Source organism: Scyliorhinus torazame, chromosome 17 (assembly GCF_047496885.1).
Source record: "Scyliorhinus torazame isolate Kashiwa2021f chromosome 17, sScyTor2.1, whole genome shotgun sequence".
Taxonomy (NCBI): domain Eukaryota; kingdom Metazoa; phylum Chordata; class Chondrichthyes; order Carcharhiniformes; family Scyliorhinidae; genus Scyliorhinus; species Scyliorhinus torazame.
This window is the reverse complement of record NC_092723.1, coordinates 52,218,190-52,241,317: the sequence shown is the minus strand read 5'-3', so window position 1 is coordinate 52,241,317 and position 23,128 is coordinate 52,218,190. Positions and strand designations below refer to the sequence as shown.

Genomic DNA, 23,128 nt, shown 5'->3' with positions numbered 1-23,128 from the left:
TATTTATTTATTTGTTGTTTTTTGTTTATATAAAAAAGGTCATTATTATCTGTATTGTTATAATGTTGTGTAAAGGATGCACAATGTACTGTGTTGGTTGACCAAAAATTTTCAATAAAATATTTATTAAAAAAAAAGATACACCCTCAACAGAGACCCCCATGACAGATGGCCCCCACCAGAAACTCCCCATAAGAGAGATCCCCCACCAGAGACCCCCACCAGAGGCCGCACATGTCCTGGAAAGTTATTTTTTTTATTTTACTTAGTGAAAACTGATGCATGGCACATTCTACAAATGTCTGGTTTTCAGACTACTCCAGCATTTGGACAGCCGGATTTGAGACACTACTGTATTTCATTTTAGGCTTTGCTGAGCCACATGATGTAGTTGGGCTTTTGAGCTCATTTCACATTTTACCTTGCTTTCATATTAGTCGTATTGAGGATTTATAGGATTGGGTTTATAGGATTGGTGCTTTGAGACAGGGGAGGGAGAGAATTGACCACAAGTTCAATGCTTCCTAATTTCTAAGGAAGGAAACAAGCAGTAACTATAAAATGTTAGATGCCTTTAGCTGCCGCACATTTACATCAAGTGTTGCAGTTCAGCAATGATAAAAGCAAGCTTTCCACACAATTTTTAGTAATTATACTAATCTATACTCTACTAATTTCCTAAAGAACGATACATTACATCCATTCACATTTTTATGTTTGGCTTCATGATAGAAAAAATTATTGACTGTAAATAGCCCAGTTCATCTTCCATTTGACATTAGAAAAACAACAGATAGCTATGTAGCATCACTTTAATGGACAGAAGGTTAGACAGATGATAATTTTGTTGTCGAAGAAACATGCTTCAGGTTGGTATGAGGCCAAGAGCAAAAACTTACTCTGGCATAAAATACAGAATCCATTAGTTTCTTTGAAAGACTACAGACACTTTAAATGATTGCTGTCGCTGGCATTGCTTATTTACATTGTATACATTATAATGTACAAAATATAAAGCGAGTTTACAAAGAACTGCTTTGCAAAACTTGTCCATATAAAGTAACTGAAAACAGAGCACCTACGCAAACATAATAACATGCTAACATGGGGAGTCTATGACTTCACAGTTTAGTAAACATGGTAATGTTAATGCTTTTAAATTCTAGCAATCCAACTTAATGGCATATAAACAAGACCATCCAGCAATCTGTATTGGCTGTGCTGCTCCACTTCCATTTGTTAGGGCATAAAATAACACGTGCAGAATAATTTTATGATCTGACACAGATATATTTGTGGAATTAAAGGAACACATATTTAATTCCAGCGCAGTTAATCAAATCAGTTTGCATTTTGGAGGACATTACTAAATTTAATTTCACAAATATTTGGTTAACCATTACAAGCACTTTCAGAAACAATCTCTTACTGTTATATTTTTTGGAGGGGGTAAGATTCAGAATTTTTAAATAAAACATGAACATGTGTAGTTATAAAGTTAAAACTGAATGATTTAATGATTAAATGGTCAAATTAGGAAACAATATCCTTTTTGTTTTGTCTGCATAGAATTTCAAAACTATTAAAATATGAATGCCTTTGTTGACATTTCCAGTCCTTTCTAAGATATTTCTAATTATTTTTGGATTTTAATACATCATTTTAAGGCTGAGGCAATACAGCAGGAATTGCATAGAGTTTGGGATACTCATTTTACTAATGTATAACCATTATGCCAAAATCTACGTAAGACAAAACAAAAGGATGTTGTACAAAAAGAAACTGTGCATCATTGACTGAATATCGGTTGAAAATGGATAATGTCTGGTAGATACTTTTTTAGGCCTTTCAACTTTATAGCCAATATAGTCAATGTAAACATTTGATTACACTCGGACTTAAACTCATCCAATCAAAATGGTCATTCCAGCTACCCAGTTGGGTGCGACAAAACCAAAAAGGAAATGCCTCCACTGATTTGGTTAATTCCTTAAACATTTGCTTAAAAGTTCCAAGGGATTATCAAAGCGAAGTTTTCTTAGCAATTGAACAAAATGGGATTCCAGTAATCTTTATGGAGCTAACCTTTAAAATGCCAATAGAAATTGTTGCATAGCCTCTCACAATAAATCGTTGCTTCGGTTTAGCACATTTATCCACACACACTATCAGAAATAACCATCAGAAGCACATCACATAGGCTTGATTGAAAGTGGTAGACCGAACTCTATACTTACAGAAAAAACCTCTTCAAATATATCCTACAACTCCAAAAACATGACACAAGAGAAACCTGTAAAAAATTCTATACTGTAAAAGGCAGTTTTCTTTTAATTACTTAACCAGTAACTGTGCAAATACCCTGATATTAAACTCAGAGTAACTGTTCACCTCTACATTTGTATAAAGAACCATTTGAATTATAAAAGTAACACGAGTGAAATTAAAGAGCTTAACTTCATTAAGAACATTTCTAGTTACACTGATTAACATTTGAAAAAAATTAAATAGCAAAATATTAAGATGCCATGACATATTATCATGCTTAACAGATAGTTACTGTTTATATGATTTCAGCTTTCTTTAAATTTTTGCTCAATTGTCTTCTTATACATAACCGCAAAGGAACCTCCGCTGGTCCACAACTGCTCACTTATAAATTATTTATAGTGCATCTACTACCAAGCGCACTCTCTAAATATTATGGATATCTTCTGGTATTGGAAGATATCAATTAAGAAAATAATGAAGTTACTTGCATGTAATAGGGCCTTGATACTCATCTCTATCAACTGCCATAATCTTGTTTCAATGGTTATCATTTTACACAAGGTGTAAGCATTAAAAAGAAACATCTGAAAGAGAGAATTTTCAAAATGCCGGAAATGCAAGTTTTCATTTACAACATTTGAGGGTAACACTAAACCATTGCTCATGAGCTTTTCCATACTGCATATTTACAGTTGACCAGGATTAAACATTTCATTTTTTTGGTTGCTGCAGTGTATATTTACATGAAGAAACAAGCACCAAATATACGTTTATATAATTGAAAAATGTGGCACAATGGTGAACACTTAATCTGCATTTTTCTTTTTTTTTGCTTTTATAAGAAGTTTCAAGTTGCCCCGGCAACAAATGTTATAACTGGTGCAGATATGTTTCACATGGCTAATGATCAAAATTAACGTTTGGAGTGCTCTCAACGTTTAATGACTCGAACTAAATTAAGTTTATCAGATAAATTAAGTTTGCATTCTCCAAGTTTTTGTTTAAAAATAGCATCCTTTATTAATAATACAATCCAAAAATTTAAAGAGACTGCCAGTAGATTCAACCATTGGAAATCCATTTGATTTTTTAAATTTAAAATGTTTAGCCACCTTTGAACCAAAGCTGCTCATTAGTTGTGGTACGTTTTCACACTGAAGTGTTTTGAAGTTACTGGTGTATTTCCACTTAAAGTGACAGTCCAAACTATGTGAATATTTGTCACTTAAAGGAGCACATGGTCACAAATAATTCAGGATGTACAATCAATTCTATTTCACAGCACCTCACAGTCCAAAAAACACACTGAGTTAAACGTCTAAACACAAATGGTAAAATTTAGCAAGGAACTGGAATCGTATGTAGGTCAGACCGGATAAGGAAAGCAGAGGATTCTTTTCATTGAAAGATATTAAAATGTTAATTGGGCATTTACAATACGTATAAAAAAGTTTTCATGATCATTTTATTGTGCCAGCTCACAAGCAAACAGATTTCTGGAAATTAATTTTAGATATTTATCATGGTGGGATATGAACTTGCGACTTCTAAATTGCTAGTTTCAATAATTACAAGGCTATGGATGCTGCAAAATAATTATTATTAATGCGATATTAGCTACTTAGGCCAGACTAATTTGATTACAAACCAGATGATCGACATAACTTTCCCATTTAGAATTTGAAGATGGTGACAATTCTACATGGATGGTTATATCATCCCTATTGTGCAGAAGGAGATCTTGCAGCCCATCGGGTCCGCACTGACTCTCCAAAACAGCACTACATAGGCCCACTCCTCCACCCTACCCCTGTAACCCACAAATTCCTTTATTCATTCATGGATTGTGGGCATCTCTGGCTGTGCCAGCATTTATTGCCCATCCCCGAGGGCATGTAAGAGTCAACCACATTGCTGTTGTTCTGGAGTCACATGTAGGCTAGACCAGGTAAGGACGACAGATTTCCTTCCCTAAAGGACATTAGTGAACCAGATAGGTTTATTGACCATAGTTTCATGGTCATCATTAGACTCTTACTTACATTTTTTTTATTGAATTCAAATTCCACCATGTGCCCTGGTGGGATTCGAAGGCGAATCCCCAGAGCATTTCCCTGGGTCTCTGGATTACTGGTTCAGCGACAGTACCACTACGCCATTGCCTCCCCTTGTTCATGGTCATGGCCAATACACCTAAACTGCACATCTTTGGACACTAAAGAGCAATTTAGCAAGGCCAATCTACCTAACCTGCACACCTTTGGACTGTGGGAGGAATCCAAAGCACCCAGAAGAAACCTACGCAGACACAAGGCCGAACGTGCAAACTTCACATGGACAGCATGAATTTGAATATGATGCTAAGTTCATAGAACTGAAATGTACAAGATTTTACAAAAGAGTAGCATCCTGAAAAAAACCCACAAAGGGCTGCATACTTTCCTCTAGGAAAGTGACCTATTCGATACTTGATTGCTACTTTCAGAATGGTGTGTCCAATATATATATATTTTTTAAAAGAATCAGATATCAAACTTGGAAGTAGAAATTTGTCTCAGATGATGGTACCAAGTGGGCAGAATTGGATCAGCCACCTGTCATATGCAACACGTGATATTTAACTCCATTGACTACAATGAATCTAAAAATCCTGTGCTGTATACAAGGAGTCGACAATCCAATTTTGCCCTTTTTTATTCCACCCACTACCCGAGCCGGATTTCTACTGCTTGGTTTGGAGACTAAACAGGGTCAAGTGACCAGTGAGTACTGAGACACTAACGACGCACATAACTCATGGGCGGGATTCCCTCAGACCGGGGCTGGGCCGGAGAATCCCCGCGACCGGCGTGAATCGCGCCAGGCCACCGGGATGCGATTCACCGCAGAGTGGAGAATTGGCGCCGCCATGGTCGGCGCGGTGCCGGTCGGGGGCCGTTCTACGCGGCCCCCCTGCCGATTCTTGGCCAAACCCGAGTCCCGCCGGTGCCGTTCTAATCTGTTCTCAGCCGGCGGGACCTCGGCGTGGAAGGGTCCGGGGGTGGCCTGTGGGTGGGGGCGAGGGGATCAACGCCGGGGGGGGGGGGGGGGGGGGGGGGGGGAGAGCCTCCATTGTGGCCTGGCCTGCGATCGGTGCCCATCGATCGGCGGGCCGGCCTCTCTAGCTGGGGGCCTCCATTTATCGGCGCCGGCCCCTTTAGCCCTACCCCATGTTTTGTTGGGGCCAGCGCAGAGAAGGGAGCCACTGCGCATGCGTGTGTTGGCGCCGGTGCTACTACACATGCGCGGACCCCAGTTGACACCGGGGTCCGCAGCTGGAGCGGCATGGGCCGCTCCTGTGCCGTGCTGGCTAGAATTGCTGATCCTGAGGCCGTGTTGACGCCGTCGAGAAACGCGATAGCGTTTCGACGGCGTCAACACTTAGTCTCAGGATCAGAGAATCCCGCCCCATGTGTCCAGAGTAGAACAAAACAGTTTAGGACATGACATTCCAGTGTAATTTGGGGACTGGGTAACTAAGTGTACCAAATTGAAAGATTTATTTTTACACCATTGTCATGTGAGCACCCTTTTCTCCCACCCACTGCATCTATGCAAAATGCAAAATCATTTGATTTTTGTAAAGTGAATTTCCGTCACTGTTGGCTCAAGAATCCAGCACCCAAGGCATATACTCTTTTAGAAATAATTACATTGTGGAAAAAATATAAATCACATTGCCATCCGCAAAATAATCTGGAATAAGTGATCATAATCAAATCTTCACCATATTATCAACTTCCAATTCCTGGATTTTCAGATGAGAAACAGGCTAGCAGCAGATGGAGGTTTCCCCTTCTGACTCCAAAGATTTAACCTCAAGTCTTGAGAGTAAAATAAAAAATTGACCTCCAATATAATTGAATTAAGAATTGTAAAATGTTGTTGTATTCATATTTACAGGAACTATAATGCTGCATTGCTGTCTGAATTTAACATCATATTCACAAAGCTATCCATGTAAAATTAGCATCACATTCAGAGAACATTCATTGAATTTTAAACTACAACTCCTTTTTTCGCTGCTAGCCAATTACAAGGAAACTGATGGTTCTTCACGCCTTCAATTGGTGGCAGGACCAGTATGAGGTGACGAGACAACATCTCAGATGATGATACGATATGATGATAGGATGCATGAAAAACATCAAACTACCTTCGGGCGTGAATCTAACTGACTGGGGGAACTGTGTAAGTGGATTTCAGTGTGTTCAGTCAGGTGAAGTGAAGTATGCAAATTTGGCACTTTGCCTTGCCTTTGCGTGTGCTTGTCTCTGAGCTTCAGAGGAACTGAGAGCAGTACAGTAAGAAACAGGTATGATCCCGTATATGCTCAGGTGAAATGGTGCTGTTTAAAAAAACCTCACATGCGCTTGTGTAAGATTTCAAGACAATTGTATGCTTCAGGCCAATTCTACCTGAGTGAAGAATTGAGAATTAAAAATGAACATAATCACCAATCTCAGTTAACGACTGGCATTTTTTATCCAATTTGGTGTTAGTCTGAAAAAGAAAACTCTCAGGTTGAGCAAACTAAATAACATCACAAAATTACAATTTCTGATGTCACCCCTTATCCCCAATGTGTATTTTATTTTTATAACTTTTCCCTTCACTCATTCAAAATGAACTCTTGGCATCCAGTAGGAACGCTCGATGATACAGTTTGATAAACAGTGTTGCACCATGGTTGAATTACTGGCAGGTACAGTGGAACGCTGCACAAAAAGATCCATCTATTTCCAGTTCTTCCCAATTACAAGCCGTGCACAACATGATAAACCTTCCTCTAGGCCGAAGCCTAAATGAGAATGACAGCCGTGAATGGTAACTCAGAATTTTCCATTAAATGTTTAACGATCTAGTGCTAAAGCTACTGGGATGCCTCATAATTACAACTTACAGTCCCTTTTGAAAACAAAATGTCTTATCAACATCAAAAGGATTTACTATACTTTTAAAGAAAATATGGTTTGTGTTACCAGTTGCAAAATTTAACCCACAGGAACCAACTGAAGAAATGAAATTATCGGATAACTTTTGATTCTGTGCCAAATCCCAGTGCTTTGAACATTAGAAAATAACTTTCAACATTATCAATGGTATTTTTGTTCTGACAAACACTAGTGTAAATGTGGTGCTTACTCATACACAGAGAGCACTCAAGATGTGAGCGTGCTGTTCATCTAGTAGACGACTAGACTTGGCAGAGGTTTTAGGTTAATAAGTTTGCATACAGTACTTTTAGTTGTTTTCAAACAGTACTATTAACGCTAAGTATTCAAATAGAAAGAATTGGAACAAGTGATTAAATTGTAATCTTTAAGGCGTAGTTTCAGCACCATAGAGTTGACTTAATTACAGAAAGGCTTGATATTACATCAAAGGAAACCTTCAGGCTCTAAGGAACATACATTGCATTGTAATATCTCGATCTTTGTAGCAATTTGACCCATTCCACCTGTACACTAAAACTAACTTAAGTAGATATTTTCCACTCACCAGACACTTCCCAAAATGTCTGACTGAAATTTTACTGCCGACTTAAAATCTGTCTGTTTTTAAATATAAAATGTGAGCACCTGCTACTTCTGTGGTTTTTTTCTGCAGATGCGAATGGGCATGCATATTCCAGCCTGCTCAAATGGTACAACAGGAAGTTTGAGGAATGATATTTAAGAACAGCTAGAGACAATGAACAAAAATAAACTCCAATCGCACAGGAGGATAGCCCAAAGGTAAACCACCCTGTTCCATGAATTCCATGCCCCACCTTTTCCTGCCTGCGTCCCTGAGCTGTTGATGGGATGGTTGTATTTGAGAAGAGCAAGACCTCAGCTTAGCCTGGTTACCAAAATGACAGTGCCAGCTTAAGATTCAATGCTTCATCTTTCAATTGGCTGACGAATCAGCCTTTGGAACTATTTCCAGTTATCCACCTATTAAGGTCCCCAACTCGAGAAAGAACAGAAAAATTGTTCAGATACGGAGTAACAGGCAATGCATGAAATAGATCAAAATGAAAGTTAAAATAGTAAATGAATAAGAAATTAAAAATAGGGGGAACACATCTCAGAAGTAGCTATTATAATGTTGGTTATTATAATGTAAATAGCATGACTGCGTAAACCAAGGATATTTTATCTTCATGTTGTTAGAGCTGATTATTATTACAAATCATTGATGCAAAGTTTGGTGTTTTAATTTGAATCAGTAAAGTAGAGGATGACCATTTTACAAATGGCCCAATCCCCGAAATGAACACATTTGGTTTGAATTCTGATTTTTCCTGTAAATTAATTCTATACGAGTCAAAGTGGTTAATATTTGTGCTAGTGAACCTAACCTTGTTTTCTTCCATAGCGTCAGTACCAAGGGTTACCAGGACAGACACGGCACAACATGTGCGTTCCCAAAACCTCGGTGCAGCACTCCTCATAGCTGCTAGGGTGGAGTTTTCCACTTCCTCGCTAATCTATCCTTGTGACTTTGCTGAATTAGATTGCCAATTTGGCCGTCCATTTCAAATTATGAACAACTCTGTAAGATGTGCTTTTTAAAATCAAATAAAAGCTCACTACGGTTATTTAAAATTACTCACACATGAATGTTCAAATTAGGAGTAGACCATTCGCCCCTCAAGCCTGACCTGCCATTCAATGCGATCAGGACTGATCTGATTGTGGCCTCAACTCCATTTTCCTGCATACCCCCCATTAACCTTTGACTCTGTTTCTAGTCAAGAATCCATTGACGTCTGCCTTAAAAATATTCAATGATCTTGCCTTGACCGCGCTCTGGCGAAGAAGGTCCCAAGGATTCACAACCCTCAGAGAGAGAATTTCCTCTCATCGCCATCTTAAATGGGAGACCCCTTATTTTTAAACTATGTCCCCTGGTTCTAGGTCACAAATTTTAGAAAAATATATCATAAAAGGGAAGAAATTTTCATTCCGTTACACCTGGTTAGAAAGAGTGAAGAAAACTGAACCCAGATCCCAGGAAATGAAATAAAAGTGAAAACAATATGAACCAAGGTCTCAAGAAATGAAATAGCAATATGTTGACTAGTTTGGTTTACTATTTGAAGCAACTGAATAAAATATTTTAAATTGGTCATGTGTTGATATTTTGAATCATCCATGCATCTGAGCAAATGATATTCATCTCAGTCTCTTATCGAATGACTTACATCTCATGAGTGGAAATCATTCATTTGAAATGCTATAACTATGGAGATAAACACTGGGAAGTAATCCAGTTTCCAAATGTGAATTGCTTTGAGCTGGACCACAATCTGAGCCTGAAGCTTTCCTTTGAGAATGCACCATATAATTAGCCATCACAGCTTGCTGTACCTGTAAAGTGAATAATGGGAAACAGAATTACCTCAATCTGAGCGCAATGATGAGAAATCTATTGGTAAAGCAGGCAATGCTTTGCTTGAAACATCCATTGGTCAGGACAAACTGCAAACATTTATCTTAAATTGCCAACCGTTCAAATCTGGGTGTGCTATCATTGTGCTTTTGGTGGTGAACTCTTTTAAGTGCTTTATTTCAGTAACTCAGACTAGTGCAATGTGATTACTTCCAAACACTTTCTACTTTGAACACAAAAAATAGAAGGAAAAATATCTCTTCAAAGTATTTTGCTGAATTGTCATATCATTCTAAATGGCACAGGCGAGGAAATCTTGATTATTCTAATTCAGGGGAAGGTACTGTTATGTTGGTGTAAAATAGAAAATGCTCAATTTTCATTTTATTTCATCAAAATGAAAACTGGGTCATTTTAAATATGCTCCTATAGGCTACTTTGGTAGCCTGTTTTCTGCATTATAATTAAACGTTAATGATAACTTCAAAACAGTTGCTCTTAAATTTCTTATTACATTGATATCATGAATGGATATGATAGACAGGGGGCAGTATTTCCCTATTTATGATACCAGTTTAACTGTAAAATGCTTTAAATTGAAAATGTTTTAAACACAATAAGTTCTTTTTTTTGTTGAAATCACTGCACTTTAAACATCTTGAAATGTGAAAATGCTCAAGTTGTGTTTAATTAGTGTTAATGATTTTTTTAATTATTCGTTCATGGGATGTGGGCATCACTAACTGGGCCAGCATTTATTGCTGAGGACATTTAAGAGTGAACCACATTGCTGTGGATCTAGTCACATGCAGGCCAGACCTCTTGCCCTATTAGGGACCCAGATGGTTTCCGACAAGGTTTCATGGTCATCTTTAGACTTCTAATTCGAGATTTCTTTTTATTGAAATCAAATTTCACCATCTGCCATGGTGGGATTCGATCCTGGGTCCCCAGAGAATGACTCTGGGTCTTTGAATTACTAGTCCAGCGACAATACCACTACGTTCCACTGTGCCAGACAATAACCACAAACACTGCAGTAAATAGTCTTGAATGCTTGCTGCAACAGCCAGGAACACCACTTAAATAGTAGAAATATCGAAAACTTTGTGCATCCACCTTTGATAGAAAGTGGTTGATTTAAAAAGAAAATCCCCATTTATCGGAAAGGCTGACTATGCAACACCAACAAAAATTATCTTTTTTTAAACGAGCAGTGTTTCTGTCCAATAGCCTGAGGAAACTATTTTGACGTACTGCATTACATTTAGAATTTGTACATTCTCCCCGTGTCTGCGTGGATATCACCCCCACAACCCAGAGATGTGCAGGGTAGGTGGACTGTCCACACTAAACTGTCCCTTAATTGGAAAAATTAAAAAAAACTTGGGGAATTTGAAAGTAAGTTGTATAATTTATTTTGCAATATAAAATGTCCCTTTCAGTTTTCTCTTTTCATTCATCATTGCTGTACAATAACCACTTTCCCTTTATATGAAAATAGTCCCAAAATGCTTCACAAATTTGGGTTGCCGTTCTGATGTCGTACTGCCGAGGTCAGGTTGGAAAATATTGACCACTTCCAAATTGTCAGTAATTTTGCGATGAGACGATTAGGAACTAGAAATTAATCTTGTGGTGAATGCAATGGAACTAGCCTATCTTGTACCGTCTGTTTTGTGTCACGCTCTAAGATTAATTTATAGCCCTTGGTGTAAAATGGAATATTGCTTTCGTACATTTCAGCGGTTGTATATCCTTTCTTTAAATGGTTACCATAGATTAATTTTTGAATTTAGCATGGCATTAACTGTGGGATGGAACTAAACTGCATGTTGGTGCTCACCTTGATGAACAACCTTGCATGTATTCTATAATTTTGGATGGGAGAACATGTGCAAAAATCAGGCACAGCTCATAATGCAGATGATTGAAATTTCACTTAAAATCTCATACCATTGGCCTGGATCTTTCAGTTTAACAGATGAATTTCCTGCATTAAATATTGAATCACCATATTTAATACCAAAACACTTTCACTCTACCATTTTTGTGCTCTGTGGCTTGCAGTACTTGACCTTGCCTGGAACATTGTGAAACATTGTGATGTATTTTTCAGCGCCGTTAGCTATACTGATTCAAAAAAACACAGGGACTTTTTAATCCTTTCATAAAGAAGGGATCTCGAAGTAGTCATATTAACTTCTAATCATATTAACTTCTAAAAACATAAAAGAAGCAAAAACAAGCTGGTGCAAAGTAGGTGATGATTCTTCACTCTACAGTAATATAAAAAGGTTATGAATGGGAAAAAAAATTAAATACGAGTAGACAACATAATGCCTCAACAAATAAGATCAAGAATATAACTAAGAATTAAGTACAGTAATTGGATAGTTATTGGTGTTTTAGTCACTGTACCAGCAACTGTTACAACTAGATGTTTGCATGTATTGGTACTTTATACAATAAAAGCAGATTTTAAACGGGGTAGATTTACAATCGTAAGCAAGTTCTGCAGAAGAACCGTGGAGACCCCATCAAGAAGTGTTAAGTGGTACTTACAATGTGTATCTGGGGGTTCAGCAGCTGTTAACATTGAACAAATGAAAGAACTGCTGCAGAAATCCATCTCCAGTATCTCAAGACACACAAACAGAATTAGTTATTTTGAAGGACCAAAAATAATTTGAACAAGCCGAATCTGGGATGGGAATGAAATTGTTGAGGTTGGGGGCTTAACTTAATCTGTCACCGGGCAAATACAGTGGTTGGGATTCTCCTGTCATTGGCATTCACTGTCCCTCCAGCAGTGCACCCCAGCTGTGGATTTCCCAGCGGTGTGGGGTGGTTTCAATGGGAAATCCCATTGACAGGCTCGTCACCAGCGAACGGCATTCCGCTGAGAAATACGCAGCCGGAGAATCCACACCAGTATTGTTTGAGGAAAAATCATCTGGAAATATTTTATTTAAATTATACGACGTGTCATTTTTTTTACTAGAACACTGTGTTTGGATTTTCTGCAATTATTGCTCAGTTGGAAAGCAACAGCTGTGGATGGCCAGTGTAAAACACATTTCCCTCACCGTCCGGTGTGGAAGGGGAGCCTTCATCCCTCACAACCCTCCAGGAATTCCTGAATTAGCACTTACCAGTAGCTTTTCCAAGCATAACAGAATCACATCAATCTGTGAGCTAATGTGATCAACTTGTGGAATTTAACATGGTTCACTTCACTGATTGGAGAATTGGTGGGAAACCTGCATCATACCTGAGAGGGAGACTCAGTGGATTAAGTGTCTTAAAGTAACCAGTGTTAGGCTTTCCCTGGAATTCAAGATATTGGGGGTGGAAATCACACCCCGGCCCACCAATCGTCAAAGGCCAGCAGATCCCCATTACAGGTGGCGTTACTGGGAGTGGTGGCTGCTGCCAGTAACACCCCACCCCCAAGAGAGGCCTAGGATAGCTGAGGAACCAGGCCACAGGTGAGTGAGAGCAGGATGGGGTTGTGGAGAGGGGTCATAGGAAAAATAAACATGAGCGAGGTTCAGTGCAAGGCCACGGGGTGGCTTTTAGTGGCTACCCCCTACCCTTGCCCTATGCTGCGTCCCTCGATTGGGCACTAAGTGCTTTTTAAAGAGGTACCACCCCACAGTAGGCCTTTTCAACACATGGAAAAGCCATGCCCCTGAAAAGTAATCCCTCACCACCACTCAATTATTTTTTTTTTGTTTTTTGTTTTTTAAAAATAAATTTAGAGTACCCAATTAATTTTTTCCAATTAAGGGGCAATTTTTAGTGTGACCAATCCACCTAGCCTGCACATCTTTGGGTTGTGGGGGCGAAACCCACGCAAACACGGGGAGAATGTGCAAACTCCACACGGACAGTGACCCAGAGCCGGGATCGAACCTGGGACCTCGGCGCCGTGAGGCAGCAGGGCTAACCCACCACTCAATTATGATGGAATCAGAAAGAATTAATGTCAATTGGCTCAATAATAAGCTAATTGCCAATCCATTGCAAAATGTTGAGTTTCTTCCATGGACCCATTCCTGCCTCCAATGTAATCGTGGAAGGTTTTCACACTGCCAGGAGACTGTTATGCGGCCTCTTCTGTGATTAAGTGGGCATGGACACCACGTTCCCTGCCACAGTGGACTGCATTAAATCCATGCCAGGATGTTTTTATTCTGGTTTGTTTTTGACAGTTCCCTTAATTTCTGGCCACCCGACTAGATCTAAGAGCTGGGCATATTCCGACAGTGATGTTTTATAATATTTCTATAAGCTCACTGATATCAAGCTTGACATTGAACAAAAAAAATTATCGCTTTTCAATTTGGGAATCGAAACAAGATGAACCGCCTTATTAATATTTTCTCTTTGCTAATTTTCTGGACTCAAAGTTTAAAGTGGGAATTTACGACCAGTCTCAAATGAAAACAAAAAATGAATTAAACAATACGAGAAATTAAACTCCAGCTGTCACAAAGATGTCTAAAGCAAAATATTTCAAAGAAAAATAAAGTAACCAAGTACAATCCAGAGAGACCAACCAATAGAGACCAAAGTTGCTCCCAGCTACAACAAAGTTTAGGATTATATGACAATTATATAATATATGACGGGAAGCACAACTTTTTGGAAGGGAGACATACTTCCCCCAGAAAGACTGTTCCAGCCTTTGAGGGAGTTAGCAGAAATCCCCCCCATGCATGCACATTTCGTCTGTGAGAGCAGTTATTCTCCTTGTTCAAATCCAGATGTATCTTGTGGCTAGAAATGATTCCCCAGTGTTCCCGCACACATCAATGATTAAGTATTGACTAAAGCTCAAAGGCAGTATTGCAATTTTAGGTTGCACTTGAACAAACAAACGAGCATTCAGGATGTTGATCCTCATTCTTACTGGTACTTGCTCGAGGATCGATGCATCATTCTGGCTGGGGAACTCGATCAAGTTGAATGTGCATTTGGATCTAAACACATAAGAATATTTCTTCATAGCATGGAAATACATTTATGTTTATTTTTAAAATAGCCTTTTGAAGCGCTCCTTAACATAGGGAGCACGCTCCCTCCGCAGATGGTGCCCTTTAAGTCGATCTATGTTTTGAGAAAAAGTTACACAGTTTTATAGCATGGGCTTTGAACGATTATTTATGCTGTGTTGAAAGTAGCAATAGCAAGGTTTACAGAGAACAAAAAAAATTTAATTTCTGCAACTATTTAAAAATTATTAGTTTTGATGATTATATTCGTAAGGATGTTGTGCTAAAGAAAAGGCTTGCATTATGGGTGGCCTGATCACAAGATACAAAACTATTGCCTGGTCACAAGGCACCTTCTCAAAGATAGATAGAAATTAGAGGGTAAGGAGAATTGGACTGCTCCTATTCATCACCTAGCAGCAAATCTAATGCTGGTTTTAGCCGAGCTCTGGGGGCAGATGGCATGCCTCCTTGGAACAGCAGAGCAAAGGATCTTATAGAGACACTGAACTTAGGTTGGTGTGTTGAAAAAGAGAAAAAAATGTTTCTGCGATTACCAATTTTGCTTTCATAAATGTACAATCGTCCTTCCCCTGCCCATCCTTTGATTGAAAAGTTCTGAAGAAGAACAGAAGGAAAGAGTACTTAAAGGGTTCCGGTTGCAAATGCGACAGCCTTTCAGCCTAAAGTTGAACGCATGTCCTAATTTGAGAAACAATTTCACTTCGTGATTCAGGGCACAAAAATGTTCCAATTACAAAGTGCACCTACTTAGAATGTAGAAAATACAAATTTCCTCTTTTAGTGGTTTCACCATGATTCACATTTCACAAGCTGTGTCGACTAATAAGATTTTGAGCACTATAAATTGTAGAGATTGGTGGAGAGATCCTCCAGTCAGCACCAGTGTGACATCTGAGATGGCAGCAGTAGTGGAACAGCGATGGCTCCTATAATTGTTTGAGTTGTAGATTAGGAGTTAACCTTAATAAAGCTCACGAAAATCGTATTTGTTTCTGCTTAAATGATTGCCATGCACTTTTGAAGATTGAATTATAAAGTACAAATACAGCATTAACAGTTCATATAATTAGATGTTTTTTTCCTTCCAGATGGCTATGTAATATGATTTACAATAAATGATCACAGTTAACTTACATATGATTTTGGGCCTTAAACCTACAATTTTACCCATCAATTAATTTAGCCCCCTACCTAACTACATCTATTACAGAATATACTTCTGTTTCGGAACAACAATATCCAAAGTGTAGTTGTGGCATGATTAAAAACAAGATGGCTGACATATTCCTTGATGTGTTTTTCTTTTCAATGTGTTGATTGCAAAGATGATTCCAGGATATTTTCACCTTCACAACTTTGGGTGTAATTGGCTGCCTCCTGCAGCCTCAGTAGCATAGTCATCTGCAAATATATAACAAAAGAAGCATTTAAGATTGAATTACAACGTATTTGGCTAGTTGTACTCAAATAGCAATTTGCCAGCTAGCGAGTGCAGGGGTTCCCAAACTGGGTTCAGCGGGAGCCACCAGGCCTGCAGATCGATACCATTTGAGTTTTGTGCTATTTTCGGCTCGAATAACCAGAGAAGCAGAATTAAGCACAAAATTAAATTACATCGAACAGAATGGAATGGACAGAGGAACAAATGTGAGAACAGGGCCTGTGAGGGGTGGGACAGCAGGGCCTGCATGGAGTGGGGCCTGCGAGGGGTGGGGAAGTGTTCAGGATTGACGAGTGTGCATTTGTTTGTGAAGGATCAGTGTGTGTGAGAGGAATGAGCGTGTGCGAGAGGAATGAGTGTGTGTGTGAGAGAGGGTGAGCGTGTGAGGGTAAGCGTGTGAGAGTTGAGTGTGTGAGAGAAATTGTGTGTGAGAGAAATTATGTGTGTGAGAGGAATGAGTGTGTATGAGAGAGGAGGAATGTGTGTATGCAAGAGAGGATGAGTGTGTGAGAGAAGATGAATGTGTATGTGAGAGAGGAGAGTGTGTGTATGAGAGAGGAGAGTGTGTGTGTGAGAGGGGAGAGTGTGTGTGTGAGAAAGGAGAGCGTGTGTGTGAGAGGATGAATGTGTGTGTATATGAGAGTATGTGTGTGAGAGGATGTGTGTGTGAGAAAGAGGAGAATGTATGTGTGAGAGAGGAGTTTATGTGTGTGTGAGAGGTTGATTGTGTGTGTGAGAGGAGTGTGTTTGTGTGTGTGAGGATGATTGTGTGAGAAAGCATGCGTGTCTGAGAGAGAAGAATGGGTGTGCGTGTGAGAGAGGATGAGGGTGTGTGTTTGTGGGAACATGAATGTGTGTGAGCATGAATGTATGTGAGAGAAAGGGATGAGTGTGTGAGAAAGAAGATGAGCATCGGTGTGTGAGAGAAGTTGAGTGCCTGGGTGTGAGAGTCCAGCATCTAGTGGTACTCATCCATTTGAACAAAAGAAGCATCCATACTTGTCCCATTAAAAATGACAAAAAGGTAAGACCCAAGTACTTTTTTTAAAGAGCGAACTTATTAATTATAATAAATGTATAGATATAAGAAATAGAAAATAATTCCAAGAATTACATTTTTGTATGTTTGTATCTACTGCACAAAAACAATCTTTTTTTGTGGTTTGTCTCTTCAACACAATAATAATGGGCGCAGTTTAATGGGAAAAATAAATGAGTCCCGTTTTGGACATATTTGGCGGGGTGTTTCTCGGCACTGCCCGTTAACAAATGGGACTCTTTTTTTTGGCATCGGCGAGGTACGCCCCACCGAGGCCGCACTTACCTTCATTTCACTGGCAGGGTCTCTGTCAGCCTGGCAGTACCACCCGGGCATTCTGGCAGTATCACGGTGTCACTGCCAGGGTGCCTGGGTGGCAGCGGGAGAGCCAGGATACCACCCTGCCAGAGCCTGACCACCTGGGGATCTGCGATGGCCCGAGAGACCACCCCAAGTGCTGTTAGCTTGGTCCACGTTTGTGTGGACCAGTGCTAAACGGCCCCTTGGAGAGGTCTCCCAGAATGGGGGTTCATTCCCAGGCCTTGGGGGCATCGGGCCCCAACATATTTAAGTGAGCCTAATTGCTCAATTAAATATGTAAATCTGGATCTTGACCCTTAGCTGCAATAGTTTTCTGATGTTTTTTGCCTCGTCAACCGACTGTAAATGAGCACAATTATCAACATCTCGCCCTGATTACCAGGGCATGGTAATTTGATGGGTGGGGGCAGCTTCAAGTGCAATGATTTCTCAACCAACACAAAAGATAGTGGAAAATAGGTTTGGTTGGATATTTGGCTTTTATATCGTCAGCCCTTTGCATTGATTTGGCTGGTTTCAGGTGAAACCTAACAGGCTCTGCCATACAGTTCAACGATTTCAAAATTTGTTATAAAATGGTGAAACAACACTAATATGATTTAACAGCTCACCAAAGAGATACAAATGTGTGGAAATGGAAGAGTATTGTAAAGTTGTGACAAAACACATTGGGAAAAAAGGCAGAGTAGAAACAACTCAAATGCTGAAAACAGAGAATAAACAGCCGGAAAAGGTTTGCTAACTTCAGTCAGCTCAATTTCTCAGGTTAAAGTTCAAAATAGTCAGAAATATTTCAGAACAAAACACGTCTTGACTAATTATAAATTAGAACAATATTGATTATTATGGTCAACGTGTAAACAGGCTCCAGAGGAAAAGATAAACCACAGAAAATGCACTCTTGTAATTTAATTAGGATCGCTTTAAGAAGAGGAACAGTCACAGATTTACTTTAAATTATTGGAGGCTTTGAACACTGCTATTTGCAGTCCGGAATGCATTCACGTCGTTGTTGAGGTGCCGGAGAATTGTGATTTGGTGTCGGAACCTGTATTCTCTGCCCAATCGGTTTTCCGATTTTGGCGACAATGGAGAATCCTGCTCTTTGTCTCTCCCAGTCTTCTGTTCAGCTTACCTCTCCTCTCTGATGCTCCAAGTTAGTGCACTTTCCCCCCCCTGCTAAATTAGTTTAAATTATATTGAGAGTGAAAAATTAACACTTGTGTCAAATTGAAGTATCCTTTTTGTTGCAAAATTAATTAGCATTCCCTACTCTCTGCCTTCTGCTCATTTCATGCTATATTTGACCTTTTTTTCAATATACATAATGAAGGTTGCAGATATTTTTTTCTGTGAAGATAATGTAATTAAAAGTTTCCAGCTTTAACTAACAGAAACTACCATGATGATTACTTTAAAATGGATTTTGCTGACTTCAAAAGCGCTCCAATGTGATGTATCTTCGAGATGCAGGCCTCTTCTCAGTAGTCAGTGCAGCATGTGTCATGGAAAGAAACACTTCTGCTGAAAAATATGGACGTCTGTCAAACATTCTGAAGGTTACTAATGTTACACAAGCAGTGGTTCTACATGGAGTTCAAGTCCTTTCCTGAAATGTCAATACTGAGTTTGGATAAAGGGCAGAGATCCAATTTTCATCACAACGTTACTGGAACTGAAGTAGAGCAATCGCAGTGTAAAATTGGAGGACGCACAACATTTCTGAATGAATGACCCATTTGTGCCTTACTTCAAAGTTACAAATCAAAGTGAGTGAAACACTTCCAAAATATTCAACCTGGAATAAAGAGGGGCTTGTTTTCTCAAATAATTACAGATTTGTGCCTACTCAGTCAGGGACTAATACTCATTTGCTACTTCTCAAAAATATTATTTATATGTATGTTACAATATTGGGCTGGATTCTCCGTTCCCCCAGCCGCATGTTCCTCCGTGGCGCACCGTTCGCTGGCAGCGGGTTTGCAAACTCCTGCCACTTGTCGATGGGATTACCCATTCAAGCTACCCCAGCCTGTCAGGAAATCCGGGGGCGGGGGGGCGATGCCGGCGAGCAAAGGGAATCCCAATGGCTGGAGAATCCCGGCCATTGTTAGATACAAGTACATTTGGGGCGCGGTTTTCTGGAAAGATTTCTAGGTATTGTAGCGAGCGGGAATTGGCGCGTGCTTTATCGGCACTCGGCCCAGCAAGGCCGGCAATGCTATTCAATGCTAATAGGTCCACTTAATGAGGCCTCACGGGCTTCTCACTGCAAATGAAGGCTCACCAGCTGATTCACCGGTACCGCGCTCGCCAGCCACCCGCCAACAAGGTCGAGCAGCATTTCAGCAGCACTTCCTCAGCCAACCCCAGCCAGCTCGCAACAATGGCGCCGAGGATACCAGCCCCAAAATCCAGGGGTGCTGACCTGGGGAGGCTGCTAGACTCAGTGGGGGCCGAGGGGATGCCCTGTTCCCCGGAGGGTCCAGGAGGGTTTGCCGTAGGGCAAGTCAGTGCTGCCTGGGACAAGGTCGCGGCAATGAGCGCTGGGAGTGTGACCAGGAGGACTGGCCTCCACTGCAGGAAGATGGTCAATGACCTACACTGGACAACACGAGTGAGTAGACACCATAGTCCCCCACCACCACCCCACCTACTCCCACTCGAGCCCTCGCCCTTCTCCCCCCACAGAAGCATCTACCCCCTTTCAACACTCCCAACCCTTCCTCCACCTCCTCTCCCTTCAACTCCCCCCAACCCCTCCTTCACACCGTCCTCCTTCCCAACACTGCGGACCACGCGTGTAGCTAATGATGCCCTCACTGTGTCTCCTCAGGAATAGCTCTCCCAAAACCGTCGGAAAAGAGCCCAGACAGGCGGTGGCAGTGATAAGAATCCGCACCTCCTTCAAGGAGCGGATCCTGGAGGTGACCAGTGTAGCCGAGGACAGAGCGGTCACCAACCCGGAGGCTGGCAGACGCCACGGAGGTGAGGAACCACTGGGCTCCACCCGGAGGGCCTGTCAAGCACGAGTTGTTATTGCCTTAAAGACTGGCCCATTCCTCACACTGACCACATGTCTATTCTCCTGCAGGTCCTCCAGCCGACAGCTCCGGCCCATCGCGGGTGGCACTCTCTCCAGCCCTCCAGGAGACCACATCGGGGTAGAGTAATAGTCACGGCACAGCTGTCATCGCCACCCTCCACCAGCGCAGACATGCACCTCAGTGGGAAATGTTAGTAGTCAGGCTTCTGGGGCACAATGTGGTGAGCACCACTGCTGCTGATGTACATCAGGTGGAGGCAGGAACCCCCAGGCAAGACAGCAGTTGGAGGGCTGCTAGATCCCAGGATCCAGCTGGGTCCCAGCCTGATGCTGAGCCTGTGGAACAGCATTACCCGGGGCTGATGGAGATGTTTTGGAGCACACGGGACATTCAGAGGAAGATGTCAGCATGCTCCAGCAGGTCCATAGCCGCTTGGAGGAGTCCCAGAGATTACGGGTGCAGGAGATGATGGCGGTAATGCATGACACCGAGGCCAACATTGCTAGGTTGGCGACCGCAGTGGAGAGCATGATGACTTCAGCACCATGAGTGAAGGTGTCCAAGGCATCGTGGAGTCGGTGACGACCATGGTTGAGGTTCTCGACGTAATGTCCGCCTCGTTGGGAGATGTGACCTAGTACCAGGCTTGATGAGGTTCTGCAGGACATGTTCCTCTCTCAGATGGGCATGGCCGAGGCGCTGCGGAGCTTGTCACAGTCACAGGTGGGCATTGCCAAAGCACTGCAGAGCCTCTAACGAGATCTCCCGTTTATGGGCGGGATCCAGATTTGCATATTCAGGTGAGTAGTTAAAGTCACTTGAATATATCTACGCCGGATCAACTCAGCACCTGGGATCAAACGGCCTCACCTTTCAAAACCTCAAGCAGGCACCGTTTAGCTCTAGTTTCCAGGTGTACAGGCACTTCAGGGGTCCCCCAGGTGATCAAGGACCCCTGGGTGATTGGGCTCTGAGTAGGGTGGTACCCTGGCATCTTCAATGCCACCAGAGCAATGTGGCACTGGCAGCTTGGCATCCTGGCAGTGCTGCCCTGGAACCTTGACAGTGCCATAGGGTGCCACCCTTGAAATGGCAATGGTCCCCGGCCAGCAGTGCCAAGATGCCCAGGTGGCATTTTGCCCATGTCGGGGATTGGGCCCAGGGGGTGCCCTGCCCACATGAGGTGGGGTGTGAGGGAGCTTGATGGCCCCCTAATTGGTAATTTGGGGCGTTGGGGGAGTCTGGAGGCTGCAGTGGGATGTCTAGAGATCAGGGCACCATTTAAAAATGGCGGCCCGATCTCCTCCTGCACTGGAGTGCAGCTTGTTAGCGCAGGATGGGAGCTGAAGTGTGGCCTCCGTGGGGTGTTCCTCTCCAAGGCTCAGAAATTAAGTAGAGTCCTGTTCAATAGCGGTGTCATTCTCGGCGCTGCTGGCGCCAGAAAATACGTGGCTAAACAGGCCCGTCACGTGGAATTTTAATTGCCAGCTGGCCAGACGGTGGAATTTTAATGGCCAGCAGTTTTCTAGTGGAGAACGATTGGTTTCACTTTGTTTCCTACCTGCCTGCAACAGTACAAAGCCAGTTTTAACCACCAGCCTTCATTATCATGCCGCAGGACTACTACCCATCTGAAACCGGCACCAAGTGGGGTAGGAAATGGTTGAGTGTTACTGGAGCCGAGCCACCCTTTAGCACAGGTTACTGCGGGAAAGGAAATTCTGGGGACGTTGGGGGTGGTTTGGGTAAAGAACCGGAAGTTGGGGCCTAACGGAATAAAGCCTCCTCCTCCTGACCTCACACAAAAGGACTTTGCAGGAGTTCCCTTCAGCTTCTTAATCCTGCTCACATTGCGCTTCTTCTGGTGGATAAACTGACCCACCAGAAGGCCAAGCCACCCCCTTTGATAACAGAATTGTTGTCAGGACCTCATATCATTGCAATCTGACTATTCGTTGTGAATTGGGGCCCGACCCACGGGTGGGTCGCGGGCGGGTGTCGGGAGGGTCGTGGAGCCATCCGTCGCGGCGCACCCGATCGCGCAAATCCGCACGCAACAGCCGGCTTTTAATAATGCTGGCTGCGAGCGGCCTTCAAAATGGCCAGGAATAGATAAAACAAATATGGCCGCACTGCGCATTAGTGCCTGATTATCGGTGCGCACGCGCAAAACTATGCGCATGCGCAGCGATGATCGGGCACGCATGCGCAGTGCGGCCCCATTTGTTTTTATATGGTCACAGCCTTTTTGTTTCCAAGTTCGGGGGGCCAAAGGGACAATTGGGGCCAAAGGAACCCAAAACCATTTCCTCCATTTTTGTCAGCACCAAACAAGGTAAGAGAAAATGGTGGGTCGCGCAGGTCGGCCGGCATGCGTCGCGAAGGTCAGTCGGCGTGGTTCGCGAAGGTCGGCCGGGTTGGGTCCCAAAGGTTAGCCGGTTGGTAAAAATGGGTCCCCGGAAAAAAAGTTTGAAAAACACAGATATGGGCAACACCGGCTCTTTCACCAGGTGCAAAGGGTAAACATCCATCCAAATTGCTCCCTCTGAGTTAGCATGAGCACACA

At 41.9% G+C, this 23,128-nt stretch overlaps 1 protein-coding gene across 8 annotated transcripts in view; it reads right to left on the bottom strand.

The window, feature by feature from the left end:
* Positions 1–798: 798 nt before the first annotated feature.
* Positions 799–23,128, bottom strand: part of LOC140393873 (neuron navigator 1-like) — a 970,643-nt gene continuing 948,313 nt past the window's right edge. For all 8 annotated transcript variants that reach the window (XM_072480430.1, XM_072480425.1, XM_072480424.1 and 5 more), the window contains one exon: positions 799–16,115. In XM_072480430.1, coding sequence (XP_072336531.1) covers positions 16,020–16,115 — 96 coding nt within the window. In that variant the 3' untranslated portion in view covers positions 799–16,019. The remainder of the gene's footprint in view (positions 16,116–23,128) is intronic.